We start from the raw sequence: 14969 nt of genomic DNA, 5'->3' as shown, positions 1-14969 counted from the left end.
TAGCCGGCCTTAGGCCGAACGCTCTTAATACAGGGAGAGTGTATTCTTAGCGAAGCCGGTGTTCAATATGACCCAGAGGATAAAACACTTGCGCCCGGCCGAAGGCCGGCTATCAAACATACTATATTTTTTTATTTCGTGTGATAAAGTAATGTAATGAAATAACTCCCCAAAAATATTTTTAGGGATTTATTTCATTTTGGAATTTTGAGGAATTATTTCATAATGAAATAACTCCCCATTTTAAATGTGAAATAATGCCCCAAAAAGCGAATTAAATCTCCAAATTTCGTTGTTGTTGTTTTATGAACAAATTTTTAGGAAGTTATTTCATTTTTGTTTTGGGGAGTTATTTCGTGGGGAGTTATTTCATGACGCCACAAAAGGTACGCAGGAAAGGCGTCATGAAATAACTCCCCACGAAATAACTCCCCAAAACAAAAATGAAATAAGTCCTCAAATTTGGGGACTTTTTTCATTATGAAATAATTCCCCAATTTAAAAATGAAAAAAAGGCCTAACGAAATGAAATAAATTCCTAAATTAAAATGAAATAACACCCCATTTTTGGGGATTTATTTCACATGAAACAAATTTATTTCACATGATAACAAATTATGGAATAAGTCGGTTTTAGTGATATTTCTAAAAAAAGTAGTAGTAGCTTAATAAATATTTTCTAAATAGCCGGCCTACGGCCGTACGCAAGGATTTACCACTCTATAATATTACCACCACCGGCTTCGCTTAGTAAAGATTTCCTAAATACCCGGCCTAAGGCCGAACACTCTTGATACAGGGAGAGTGTATTCTTAGCGAAGCCGGTGTCCAATGTACCTCAGAGGATAAAACCCTTGCGCCTTGCTATCAGACATATATTTTTTATTTCGTGTGATAAAAGTAATATAATGAAATAACTCCCCAAAAATATTTTTAAGGATTTATTTAGTTTTGGAATTTTGAGGAATTATTTCATAATGAAATATCTCCCTATTTTAAATGTGAAATAATGCCCCAAAAAACGAATTAAATTCCCAAATTTCATTGTTTTTGCTTTCTGAACAAATTTTTAGGGAGTTATTTTCGGATGTGGACCATATATGGGAGCTATGACCGATTTGTAGCGATCCGGAACAAATTTCGTAGAGTAATTCATATATACACAAAACACATTCATGTCGAATTTTATCCAGATAGCTTTATTTATCTATGAATTAAGTTCGATTAAGTGATTTTCGGATGTGAACCTTATATGGGAGCTATGACCAATTATCGACCGATCCGGAAAAAAATTCCATAGAGTGATTTATGTATACACAAAACATATTCATGTCGAATATGTTGATACCGATATATTTGAGGAAGTTATTAACGATAAATTAATTTCCGGGAATATGTACCTTTGTATGGAGGCTATGGGAAATTTTGGATCGATTGTTACAATTTTAAACATAATTAATCTATAGATGATAAAAATAATCTGTAATAAAATTTGTCGAATTATCTTCGGTAGCTTCTGCGCAAACTACTCAAGAATTAGGGAAAAAAACTTAATTTTTTTTTAGGTAGTCTGAAATTTTTACTCATAACTTTTTACGTTGTGAATCGATTTTACTGATTTTCAATACCAAACTGCTTAGGAAAACAAGGAATATTATCAGTGAATTTGGTTGATTTCATTTGCTTAGTTTTAACATTTGCGTGTTTTAACTAGACAGACGGACATAGCTAAATCGACTCAGAATTTCATAAGGACCCAGAATATATATACTTTCCCAGTTGGAAATTATGTCTTAACGACATAGTCAGAAGTGATTCTTAACATACAAGTCATCAGGTGATGACATTTTACATTGGACGACTTAATGACTTTTCAGCAGCTGACTACCACTGATAATAAACGTAAGATGTCTTAATGACTTGGCAGCATTTGTCATCATCGGCCTATTTTTAAATAATAAGGAAACTGTAGTGTAGTGGTGATGTATGTTTGGTATGTTATAACCATACTAAAACATAACAAAAGAAACTGGTGTTGCCAGAATGGTAGCGGCGCTGGTATGCTCGCGTTTGCCGGGCTTGGAGCTCGCCGGATGGGTGTGGTTCTTGCTACCACTCTAGACATCTACACACACACATAAAAAAAATCATACCAGCTAAAAATAAACAAACTAAAAATATAAATGGGCACCGAGTAGGTTTCTGTCTGTCTCCCTAATGAAAAGGTACCTACGAACTAGAAATCTGGCAGATGTTGTGCCAGGTTAAACCCTCCCACTCTGGATTGGATAATCCCGCCATGACATCCTAATATTAGGGATGTCCCAATATTTACCCTGCAAACTTTCCTTTCCCTACTTACCGCCGCTTATGTTGTTTAACCGATCATTTTAACTGATTAAAACTTTTAAAAATTTAATTTAAACATTATAAAAGTTAGTCTTTATTATCGAAATTATTCTCAAACAAATTTAAAATTTAATTTAGTTTTAATTTTAAGTTCAGGCTTTCAAATTTAGATTTAGCTTTAGTTTCAGGTTTAGATTTAGGCTTTAAATTTAAATTTAGCTTTAGTTCTAGGTTTAGATTTAAATTTAGGTTTTAAAATTTAGATTTAGCTTTAGTTTTAGATTTAGGCTTTAAATTTAGAATTTAACTCTTGCTTTAGTTTTAGGTTTAGATTTAGGTTTAAATTCAGGATCTCAAATTTTACGTTTACGTTTTTTTAAAGGTTCATGATTTCGCTTGGGGATAAACGGGATCTGGCAAGTGTTTTCTGCTGCTACTAGTTGGTTTACGGAGGCAATTACCGTGATGGAAGTTTTATGGCGGATGGGGCTTTCCTGTCCGTCCGTATTGCGTCCGGATGTATAGGTATTCACGTAAGTATATACAAAATATATTTCACAAAATTCCTTTTACTTAATTTTCTATTTTTTTCTTTTTAGGAAACTACTTATACATTTTTCGGGAAACCTAGAAATTAAACACCGCGATTTGACTACTATAAAAGGCTAGAGCTCTATCCTAACAACGCGCACTTGTGGGTATCAATTCGTCTTCCACGCGGAATGGAAATGACGTATAAAAGACGAGGTAGGAACCCTTATTTATAAAATTGTTTCAATATATAAACTTTTTTTGTTTGTTTTTGTTTTTTTTTTTTTAAATAAAAGGAATCGTCAGAAGTCCGTCTAGTCGTCCAGGTAAAATCACTAAACTTAGTCGGAAAACCAAAATGATACCAGAGCACCCCAGGCGTGGTGGTGCTGGAAAGCAGCTTCTCCCTCGTTGAATGGAGTCGTGTTGCAGTGGCTTTGCAGGTTTGTTGTTTTGTTTTTATTTATTTTAAGGTTTGGTTTTAAGTTTTAAAAAAATTTCTTGAATAAAATTTATTTAATTTATAAAAAATCAAAAATTTAGTTTTTTTTCTTATGATGGCCACAGACTCCACCTTCTTCTCTATGTTGCGCAAAAAATGAAAAGGAACGACATTTTTCCTTTTTGGTACCGAGAAACCTCGGTTACCAACATGGCTTCCTAGCTTTAAAAACTTGTTCAGCAATTTGTTTGCCTATTTACAATTTTTTTAAAGCTATTTGTTCTTGTTCGCATTTCCTCTTCTTCTTCCCAAATGCAAAAAAAATTCCCCTTTTCTCATTATTGCCACCTGTTTTGTGTGCTTCTTCTTTAATTTAGTAGCTCTACTACAGGGTGCACACGACAAACCCCACCACTCCTGTTATCCATCCCTGGATATAGGATGGAAGGGGAAAAAACGCACTCTAATATTTTGGGAACTACCCTAATGTTTTAAAACTTTTCTGGGATTTTGGGTATTTCATTATTCCCATACAAAAAATTTGCACTATGGCAACCCTTATTCATTCGAGAACAAAAGTACAACTCTGTATCGCCGTTAAAAACTGGTCAGGCGGCGACGTACTGTGAACAGCTGCTTGAATGAATGGAAAAGGAGGAGGCAAATAAGAAAAATACTACGCGTGGGTGAAGAAGAAGCACCCAAACAAAAAAAATATTATCAATGGAGACAACGAGGTAAGTAATTTTTTTGGTAAATAAACAATAAAATAATAAAAATATTAATTTAAATTGTTTAAAATAATATAATAATTTTTTCTTTTGTTTCTTTACAAGTTCTGGTGGAGATTTATGGCCAATAAAGGGGATTTTAAACAAGGTAAGTAAAAGTGTTATACAAATGGAAATTTTATTAGTGGTGTTGTTAACTAATACAACCAAATTTTTTTCTTGACAGGGATCATGTTGGCTGCCTTGGGCCTATAAAAAAACTTGATGGCCGAATCTGAAAGATGGCGGATCGAAGCAGAATGAAATGGTAAGTAAAAAAAAGTGTGGAAATTATTTTTATAAAATTTTCTAATAATTTTGTTTTTAAATTTTCAGGTTTTGTTCCAGATGGGCCGGTGGACTTTGGATTAAGGTGGTTCCGGAAATCTAAGGTAAGTGAAATAAATTATATTTGAAATATAAAAAGTGGACTTTAGTGAAAATTAAAATGTGGTTCGGTGCATAAAAAAAATTTTGGTTACAGTTTGCGTTAAAAGTGTGAGTGCCGGGTAAAAAAAATTTTAATCGTATAAAATAAAAATAAAAAAATTTTAATAAATTTAAAATAATTTCGGTTCGGGTTTTGGAAAAAGTGAATTCGGATAAAAAAAATTATTTTGGAATTTATAGTGCGTGCAAAAAGTAAACGGACAAAAAAAAATTACTTGAAAAAAAGTTTTAAAATCGTTTCGCGTAGATTAATTAAAAGTGAAAATGTTAAAAAAAATTATTTGATCGGAATTTACAGTGAGTGTCAAAAGTGTACGGACAAAAAAAATTAATTTGATGAAAAAAAGTTGAAAAAAATAAAATTGTTTAGGAAATTACAGTGGTTCTGAAAAGTGACAAAAAAATTGAAAATCTAAATTTGGGAGATACAGTGAGAACCAAAAGTGAAGTGGAAAAAATTTTTTTTATTGTTTTTCTTTTTTCTTCAAATACAGTAGGTGTAAAAAAGTGAAAATTTTTAGTAACTGGATCTAATAAGTGAGACCAACGGAAAATAAAGTTTGAAAATTTACTGTGGCCATCAAAAATTTGTGAATCAGTTAAATTTAAAACAAAATTATTTGTGTAAACAAAAATTAAGTGAACAGTGACCAAAACCTTTTGTAACCAAACTAAATGAAAAATTATTAGAGAAAACTAAAAAAAAATCAAACCGATCCTAAATGGATAAAATAAAAGAAAAGTGAAAATAAAATTATTTCTCCAATTATAATATCTTTGGTTTTAATTCAAAATTAATAAATTTATAAATTTTCTTTTACTTTCAGGTAATAAAATTCAATTTGGACCTGGGATTTGGCCTTGGTTTGCTGCTTCCGTTCAGGAAAGGTAAGTAATTATAATTTCATCTATATTAAGTTTATTTTATATTTACGACTTAATCGTAGGAACTTTGGTAGAAATGCAAGGACTAAGTTCACCAAAGCTCTTAGACTAAGGCCTAGAGACTTTGGCGAGAAATACCCCTTACAATTTCTCCGCACTTAAACGTAAAAATATTCAAAAATAAAATTATTTCGAAAAAAAAATATAAAGTGTAATTTTCTAAAAGGAATCGTAAAAAAAACACAATTTGTTTTTGGCTTGAAATTCAGTTTGTCCTTTTAGAAGATTACAAAAATCTAAATTAACTTTACTAATTATATTTTATTTATCTTCCCAGGTTATAAATTCAGATGGGACCTGAGCCGGAAGACTGGAGGTGAAGTATTTCGGACCAAATTATGATCCAAAAAGGTAAGTACTAACTAGTACTAAAGATATCTAAATCATTTGATTAGACATTGTAAATGGCTTGTATCATTCAAACTTATTTCAGACCACATACTCATTGTTTTGTTTTTCTTTCCACAGGTTTTAATCATCAAATCCTTTGTTCCTGCAGAAAATCAACAATACTAGCCAACTGAGGAACAAGTTCCTGTCACCGAGTATAATATTGGTGAGCGAAAAATTTAAGTTACCTATTCTAACATCTAATATTAAGTTGGATACTCGTCGCAGCTTTGCTCCCAGACACTTCAAATTGCTAAATTTTAGTCAGCGCTTAGATGACTAATATTTCCTAACCCTGAGTGCATGGTTCCAAAGGGTGCAATGACGGAATTGTATCTATGACTAGCGTCTGACGATCACAACGTGGTCATAAATCATAAATTATTAGACTTAGTCTGGTTGAGCACTCGGCGAACTACTCGTTAACGGGCAAACTATCACGACTGTTTACTGTTCCACAACACAAATGAGCTTCCCTGGTCGCAGGCTTCCACTAAAAGAAAAATAAACAAACTATTAAATAAAATAAAGGCAAAAATATCATTAACAAAAAGTTTGGGGTAGAAAACATTTACTAACTCATTTATACAAAATACAGAAAATAAAATAGGTTCTATCATTTTGGTTAGAGCTAGGAGTAGGTAAACTCGTTGGGACTAGAACCACCAAAGATGTTGAAACTATTGTTTCAAATCTTTGGCATGAAATACCCCCAACGATTTTCCTTGAAGGTCTTCAACCTCGTATAGGCTATTACCAATAGGTCTGACAATTCGGAATTTTAAAAATTTCTTGGCTAGTTTAGCATTAAAATTATTTTTGAAATCGCTTTGCTGAAAGTTGCGGCGATAAACCTCTTGACCTGGTACAAACTTGACTTGACGGCAACGGGTATTGTATGTCTTCTCGTTTTTCAAATAAGCTTTGTGCAGATTCTCACGAATTCTGTGCCGTACTAAGTCCATTTTTACGGGTTTTGGTACTATGTCGATTTCCGAATCAAGAAGACATTGTAGTTTCTTAGCAAGCTTATATACACTTCCGTGCGAAGTCATGTTCATACCGAACAGTGCGAAGTACGGCGTAACTCCAATAGACGTTTGGACTGACGAACGCAACGAAAACTCAATTTCGGATAGGTACTTATCCCACTCAGTGTGGTCCTCCTGCAGGTAGGAACGAATTGCGGACAGGATGGACTGGTTAACCCGTTCCGAAGCGTTGGCTTGTGGCGAGTGTGTGGCAGTTTTGACATGCTTTACGCCAAAATTCGTTACCATATCCTGAAACTCTTTGCTAATAAAGTGCTTGCCATTGTCGGACAGAATCGTCTCAGGTGTACCAAATTTGTGGAACACTTCGGATATTAGGAACTTGATGACGTTTTTCCTGTTAGCTTTGGGCATAGCTTTGAGCAGTACATATTTCGTTAGGTGGTCTAGGACGATAAATATGTAAGCGTTTCCGTTTCTTGACCGCGGATAAGGCCCCAAATAGTCTATAAAAATCTTCTGGAACGGTCGTTCCGTCGTAGATTCAGCTCCCATTGGTGGTCTTAGGATCGAATTCGCGGGTTTTGTCTCGCGACAGGTTTGGCAATTGGCCACAAATGACCGGACCTGAACATTCTGGTTGGGCCAGTAGAAATATTCCCTTAACCTTCGGAGCGTTTTACCAAAACCTCCATGAGCGGCTTGAGGCGGATTGTGGCACTTCTCGATGACTTCTTGAGTAAGCTCTAATGGAACACATAACTTCCAGGCAAAATCTTCGTTTAGCGACACTCCGTCATATGGGAGGACCCGTTTGTAAACCAGATCATCCACGACCTTCAAATCTGGCAGGCTTTCAGCGTTTTCCTTGATTTTGGTGATTAAGTCCAGGTAACTTTGACCTTTGAAATACTCAGACTCCAAATCTATTAAATTATTTACCTCCACAGATACTTCCTCCATGTTATACCTCGACAAGGTGTCGGGAACGATATTTTTGGATCCGGGCCGGTGTTCGATGGTAAAAGTAAAGGCCTGTAGATGTAAGCTCCATCGGGCTAGTCTACCACTGAGGTCTTTGTGGGACATAAGCCATTTTAGGCTGCTATGGTCCGTGATGACGGTAAATGGCAAAAGTTCTATATAAGGCCGGAATTTTTTTATTGCCATTACTACGGCCAAGCACTCTCTCTCGGTAACCGAGTAGTTCTTCTGTGCACTGGTCAGTTTGTGGGAGAAGAAAGCTACTGGATATTCGCCGTCGCTTTCGTCCTTCTGGAACAGAACTGCTCCCAAACCTATGTCTGATGCGTCGCATTGTATATAAAAGTGCCTGTTGAAATCGGGATGCATAAGCACTGGTGCTGTTGTGAGAGCGGACTTTAGCTTATCGAAGGCTTCCTTGGCTTCGTCCGGAAAGTTGAAACCTTTACCTTTCTTAAGGGTGTTAAAAATAGGTGTTGATATGGTAGCGTAGTCGGAGATGAAGCGCCTATACCAACCCGTAGCTCCCATGAAGCTTCGGACCTGTTTGGCGGTTTTTTGGTAGGTATATTTTAAAATCGTATCGATCTTATCTGGGTCAGGTTTTAACTTCCCTCCTCCTACTATATACCCTAGGTACTTCAACTCTTTGAAGCAAAATTTCGACTTCCCTACGTTGATGGTCAGACCCGCCGAATCCAGACAATGCGCTACCCGATCCTGCAACTCCAGGTGAGTCTCAAAGTCTGGAGAATTTTGCTACCACCACGTCTAATGCCGCCTTTTGCCCTGGAGTAAGACTATGGGTTTTAATCATATCCTTCGTCTCTTCAGACTCCGGACACAAATTAACTCCATTGGTAGTAATGCTGCGGGAACAAACCAAAACTTTTCATAAAATCTACCCCTAAAAATAGAGGCCTATTTAAAGTAGGTACTAGATATAAAGTCACTTCATTACAACAATTATTAAAATTAACTTCGGTTTTTACTCGACCAACAATTTTATGTGGACTGCCGTCGGCCGTCTTTACATAGGACAAAAATTTAAGAATTTGAAGACCTGATTTCTCCACCAATTTCATGCAGCCTTTACCCAGACAAGAAACGGTGGCTCCACTGTCTAACAGACCATCAATCTCATTACCATTTACATTAATTTTTAAATAAAGTCTAGCATCTTTCCCCTCATACAAACTCGTAGACAAAATTTCCTTCTTGACCCTTCTCCTAATCTTATATCTAAGTCTAGCTTTTCTTATTCTATTCGATACCTGACCGAAAATCCTAGATCTTACTTCAGCGTATTCCCGAAGCCTTTGATGAAGCGGTTTAATTACATGAACTTTGGCTTGTTCATCGGCAGGCATTATGCGTACAGTATTCATTAGAATTTTAGTTGGTCTAAATTGATCGATACGAGGGTCAACCGGGATTAAGCTAGGGTTGAACGAGTCTCCCCGTTTGGAACTCGTTCCCCTTCAGGTTTCCCTGACATTTAGGGCACTTAGGCGTGACTGCATCATCCCTACCACATCTAAAACAAAATATGCGTCTATTAGGTGAAGGACAGTTCATGAAACTATGGCCTGGCTGCTTACAATTCCAGCAAATATACCGGCTACTAGTGGCTAAGGCGTCGATTTCGAGGATTGGTATAGGCACTTCATCTCCAAACTGGAGTTCATGGACTCGAGCTGTGGCGGGTTGTCTAGACTGGAAAGTCTGCCTCTGACTGGTGACTAAATTTTCAGCTCTTTTCGCCTGTTGACAAAACTCATATAGACTGGAAGTGGTCACGGAAAATAGCAAGTGCGACAAAGACGGTTTCAGATTACTTTTCATAATCTCCACTAGGTCTCGATCCGAATAGGGATTTCGCTGTTGATTTCTTAGCTTCATCACACCATTGTAAAAACTCTCAAAACTTTCCTGAGGCAACTGGCGTCTGTCCATAATTTGTTTCTGGAGCTGGAATTCGCTTTCATAACGCTTAAACTGGGTCAGAAAAGCTCTAACCAACTCTTCCCAGGACTGTATTGCTGTGAGCTTCCGCAAGTTCCAGTACCAGTCCACTGCTGGTCCTTCCAACAGTACATGAAAACTTCGTAAAAGCTCATTGAAGGAACAGCTGTAATCCTGCCTCAAGACATCAATACGGAAAATGAAATCCTCCGCACTCATGGATTTCGTCGACCCATCAAATTTTATGCCCCATTTGGACAAATCTACCTTCCGCTGGGTGGAAAATGGGTGGTCGTTTGGCAGACTAGGAGCTTGTGACGATTGAGCTGTTGGAAAAAGTGGATTAAATCCTGGATTTGGCGGTGGATAATACGGCTGCTGGTTAACTGCTGGACCTTGTGTCGGCTGAAAAGCATATGGCATCTGGTTGTTATTAACAGGTATGTTCATTTGGGATTGTGGTTGTATATTATATAATAAATTATTCTGTTGTTCAACAGGTGGTGGTGGCACCGCTGGCTGTGGAGGCGATGCATCTGAAACAGCACGTGATATGGCTTGAGAAAGTTCCTGCCGTATAGCTTGAATTTGTCGCCTCATTTCCTCCCGTATAAAATTACACATATCGGCTGTAGCTTCAACATTATTAGCAGGCTGAGGAGCTGTAGGAGGCACACTAGCACGAAATTCTTGCTGCACATTTCTGGCGGTGATACTGCTATACTCAGGAAATGTTATGGTGCTATTTGAAATGGCCGATTCATTATGAAAGCCAGAACGTTCATGGGCTATTGTCATAAATTGTTGGACTGCTGGCGTAACGTACGACGTAGTAGTGGTTGTTGTAGCACTGGTACTGGCGATAGTATACGTCGGATGCGAAGTGGAAACTACAGTTCCTACCGTGTTTCTATTAACGTTCTCCATATTCGGAATATTTCTATCGTCAGCTTGGAAACGACTTCTAGCTGAGCGAGTTAATACCATTCCTAGTAGAGAGATGTCTGGCGAATATGACAATCCCAAACTCAAACTAAATGATAAAACTTCATAAAATATCAAATTGAAGATTTGTATAAATAATAGACCGCTAGTAAAAAAAATAACTATTTATCTCTATGATAAATATTGGCCAAAAATTTTAAAAGAAATTCCTCCTCTTTTCCAAAGGAAAACAAAAAAATCAATTCTAAAGAAAGGAAGTAAAGATTCAAAAAAAAAAAAAAAATCTAAAACGTTCGTAAAGAAAAAGCTAAACGTTTTACAAAGAAAGTTAAAATCTCAATCCAAAAGGACCAAAGATAAATCTTGAGATCTCTTCAAAAACTAACTGAATCAAAAACTTAACATCGGCGGTGTATTTCAGGAAAGTAAAGTTTGCAGGTAATATAAAAATGTATCATTGTTCGTAGGTATGTTTCTAATTTTTTTTCCTATTTTGGTTTCAGGAGATGCAGACAAAGACAGAAGTCAAATGGATAAAAAGTTTAGCAGTTGTTTCCCACAGTAAAATGTTTATAGGTGCAACTAGAAGATGGTTTGATAACCTAGAACTCCTAGGACTACCCTTAGTATTTCATTGTTCACACCACACGTCGCAACGCGAACTAGACTAAAATTGTCCTGTTGTCCGGGACTTACGTAGACATGACCAAATAGGATAATAGGTAAAATAACAAACGATCAGGCTATGGACCTACTCGGGACCCACGTTGGGCGCCATTTATGTAGTGTAGTGGTGATGTATGTTTGGTATGGTATAACCATGCCAGGTTAAACCCTCCCACTCGGGATTGGATAATCCCGCCATGGCATGCTAATATTAGGGATGTCCCAATATTTACCCTGCAAACTTTCCTTTCCCTACTTACCGCCGCTTATGTTGTTTAACCGATCATTTTAACTGATTAAAACTTTTAAAAATTTAATTTAAACATTATAAAAGTTAGTCTTTATTATCGAAAATATTCTCAAAGAAACTTTAACAATAACAACAGATTTAGATTTAAAATTTAGTTTAGTTTTAATTTTAATTTTAAGTTCAGATTTAGGCTTTCAAATTTAGATTTAGCTTTAGTTTCAGGTTTAGATTTAGGCTTTAAATTTAAATTTAGCTTTTGTTCTAGGTTTAGATTTAAATTTAGGTTTTAAAATTTAGATTTAGCTTTAGTTTTAGATTTAGGCTTTAAATTTAGAATTTAACTCTTGCTTTAGTTTTAGGTTTAGATTTAGGTTTAAATTCAGGATCTCAAATTTTACGTTTACGTTTTTTTAAAGGTTCATGATTTCGCTTGGGGATAAACGGGATCTGGCAAGTGTTTTCTGCTGCTACTAGTTGGTTTACGGAGGCAATTACCGTGATGGAAGTTTTATGGCGGATGGGGCTTTCCTGTCCGTCCGTATTGTGTCCGGATTTATAGGTATTCACGTAAGTATATACAAAATCTATTTCACAAAATTCCTTTTACTTAATTTTCTAATTTTTTCTTTTATAGGAAACTACTTATAAATTTTTCGGGAAACCTAGAGATTAAACACTGCGAGCTCTATCCTAACAACGCGCACGTGTGGGTATCAATTCGTTTTCCACACGAAATGGAAATGACGTATAAAAGACGAGGTAGGAACCCTTATTTATAAAATTGTTTCAATATAAAAACTTTTTTGTTTGTTTTTTTTTTTTTCTTTAAACAAAAGTAATAGTCAGAAGTCCGTCTAGTCGTCCAGGTAAAATCACTAAACTTAGTCGGAAAACCAAAATGATACCAGAGCACCCCAGGCGTGGTGGTGCTGGAAAGCAGCTTCTCCCTCGTTGAATGGAGTCGTGTTGCAGTGGCTTTGCAGGTTTGTTGTTTTGTTTTATTTATTTTAAGGTTTAGTTTTAAGTTTAGCTTTAAGTTTTAAAAAAATTTCTCGAATAAAATTTATTTAATTTATAAAAAAATCAAAAATTTAGTTTTTTCTTCTTATGATGGCCACAGACTCCACCTTCTTCTCTATGTTGTGCAAAAAATCAAAAGGAACGACATTTTTCCTTTTTGGTACCGAGAAACCTCGGTTACCAACATGGCTTCCTAGCTTTAAAAACTTGTTCAGCAATTTGTCTGCCCATTTACAATTTTTTTAAAGCTATTTGTTCTTGTTCGCATTTCCTCTTCTTCTTCCCAAATGCAAAAAAAAAAAGTCAAAAATATTTGGGTGTATGTTTCCTTATTATATATTCCACTATTTTAAAATATATGTATGCTGGAATACTATCTCAGTTCAAGAAAATGTTTTGATCATTATATATTTCGTTGTTATCAGCCATTTAATCGGGTATTATTTTGGAAAATATAGGATAAACAGGTATTACTAGTAGAGATGCAATTTGATTTGTTGATTGTTATTGCTGCAGTTTTTCACAAAATTTTATACATATCTTTGTTTGCTTATAATTATTGTAAAAAATATAAATATGTATATCCATGAAAATTGTATCAACAAACAATCAATAAATAAAAATTATACAACATAAAATACATATATTTTTTAAAAAATTTTGTGGTTGTAATTTTCGGTAAGATAGTCGATTAATTATTTGTAAATATTCTAATTAATTGTTTCCCTTTCTTAGATTAGATGGCTTCAGAACGGCAATTTGAAAAAACGAAAACCAACATTCGAAGGTAAAAGGTTAAAAGCAAGATTAATAAGGGCAAGCAAGACATTGGAATGTGTTAGTTAAAAAAATGTTCTTTTATATTATAAATATTATGTACATATGTGTTTATTAAACTCTTAAATACATCAATAAATTTATAGAATATGTAATACATTTGTAATATTTTTTAATTTGCATGTTATTGTAATATCCTGACAAGTCATTAGGTGTCATATGGTTGTCATAACTATGGACAAACTGCTGAAAATGACTGCTGACCATCGGCAAAAACACGAGAAAGTCATCAATAGTCATGAAGTAAATGCTAATGTTATTCGATAAGACATATTTATGATATGTCAGAGATTTGTCCCTACTAACGACAATATGATGACGTTGTCTTTAGGAAATTTGACAAAACATATGAAAATGTCAGGGGATGTCATGAAGTTTTTTGTATGGGAACTTGTGACAAATTCATCAGGGATTTTGACATGTCATGAAGTATTTCCCTAAGACGTCTTAGGGAAATTTCCAACTGGGTTGTTGGGTCTCAGATGAATATTTTTTGGTGTTACACACGGAATGACAAACTTCTCTATCAACACTTATGGTGGTGGAGGGTATAAAAAGAGCCAGCTAAAATACGAACCAGGGACATCGGTTTGTTAGTCAAATGTTCTACTCACTGCACCACTGCTTAGCTATTTTATTGCGCGTCAAATAATGGTTTTCACATACAAATCTAATTTTGTTTCCGTTTTTGTAAAGCACAATTCTTAACACACAATTAAATAAAATGTGCAAACAAAATGACTAAGACGAAAATAAAGTACTTCTATGTCAGATTATAAGAAAGTCATTACATTAGACGTACTCTTCTAAGTAATGCATACGGTAAGTATTAGTCATTGAAAAGTAAGTGGTTATGGAAGTACAACCCATTACCGAGTTTTTGCTGGGTACTTTTTGAATTTTCTATAATATTGAACCTGGAAACATGAAAATAAGTATGCAGAATTCGGATTAGGCGAGTACACATAAAAGGGGACTTTTTGGTACTTTTTCGTTCTACAGAAGGTACTTTTTGAATTTTCAATAATATTGAACCTAGAAACATGAAATTTAGCATGAAGGGCCTTGATTAGGTAAGAACCTATAAAAGGTGACTTTTTGGTACCTTGTCGTTCTTCAAAGGGTACTTTTTGAATTTTCTATAATATTCAACCTAGAAATATTAAATTATGCATGTAGAGCCTGGATTAAGTGAGAACCCACAAAAGGGGACATTTTGGTACCTTACCGTTTTGCAATTGGTATTTTCTGATTTTTTTGAAATAAAATTCGTACTGTCTGTTTTTTAACACATCATGGTGAAGGGTATATAAGATTCGGCACAGCCGAATATAGAACTCTTGTTTAAATACACTATGGTGAAGGGTATATAAGATTCGGCACAGCCGAATATAGCACTCTTACTTGTTTATATTAATAACCTTTTAGTTGAT

General features: G+C 35.1%; 1 protein-coding gene and 1 long non-coding RNA gene across 2 annotated transcripts; one reads left to right on the top strand and one right to left on the bottom strand.

Moving 5' to 3' along the window:
- The first annotated feature begins 4288 nt into the window (after nt 1–4288).
- LOC119611102 lies at nt 4289–5803 on the top strand. Its single transcript, XR_005232040.1, has 4 exons — nt 4289–4360; nt 4429–4484; nt 5370–5430; nt 5765–5803. It is a non-coding gene; the product is annotated as an uncharacterized LOC119611102 (long non-coding RNA).
- A 754-nt stretch (nt 5804–6557) lies between these two features.
- Nucleotides 6558–6932, bottom strand: LOC119611100. Its single transcript, XM_037966569.1, has one exon. The coding sequence runs from the start codon at nt 6930–6932 to the stop codon at nt 6558–6560; it is 375 nt and encodes a 124-aa protein (XP_037822497.1).
- Nucleotides 6933–14969: the final 8037 nt, after the last annotated feature.

The sequence above is a fragment of the Lucilia sericata genome, unplaced genomic scaffold (assembly GCF_015586225.1).
Source record: "Lucilia sericata isolate MDLA Ls3-8-SP2 unplaced genomic scaffold, ASM1558622v1 Contig001361F_arrow, whole genome shotgun sequence".
Taxonomy (NCBI): domain Eukaryota; kingdom Metazoa; phylum Arthropoda; class Insecta; order Diptera; family Calliphoridae; genus Lucilia; species Lucilia sericata.
This window is presented reverse-complemented; position numbering and strand designations above follow the sequence as displayed.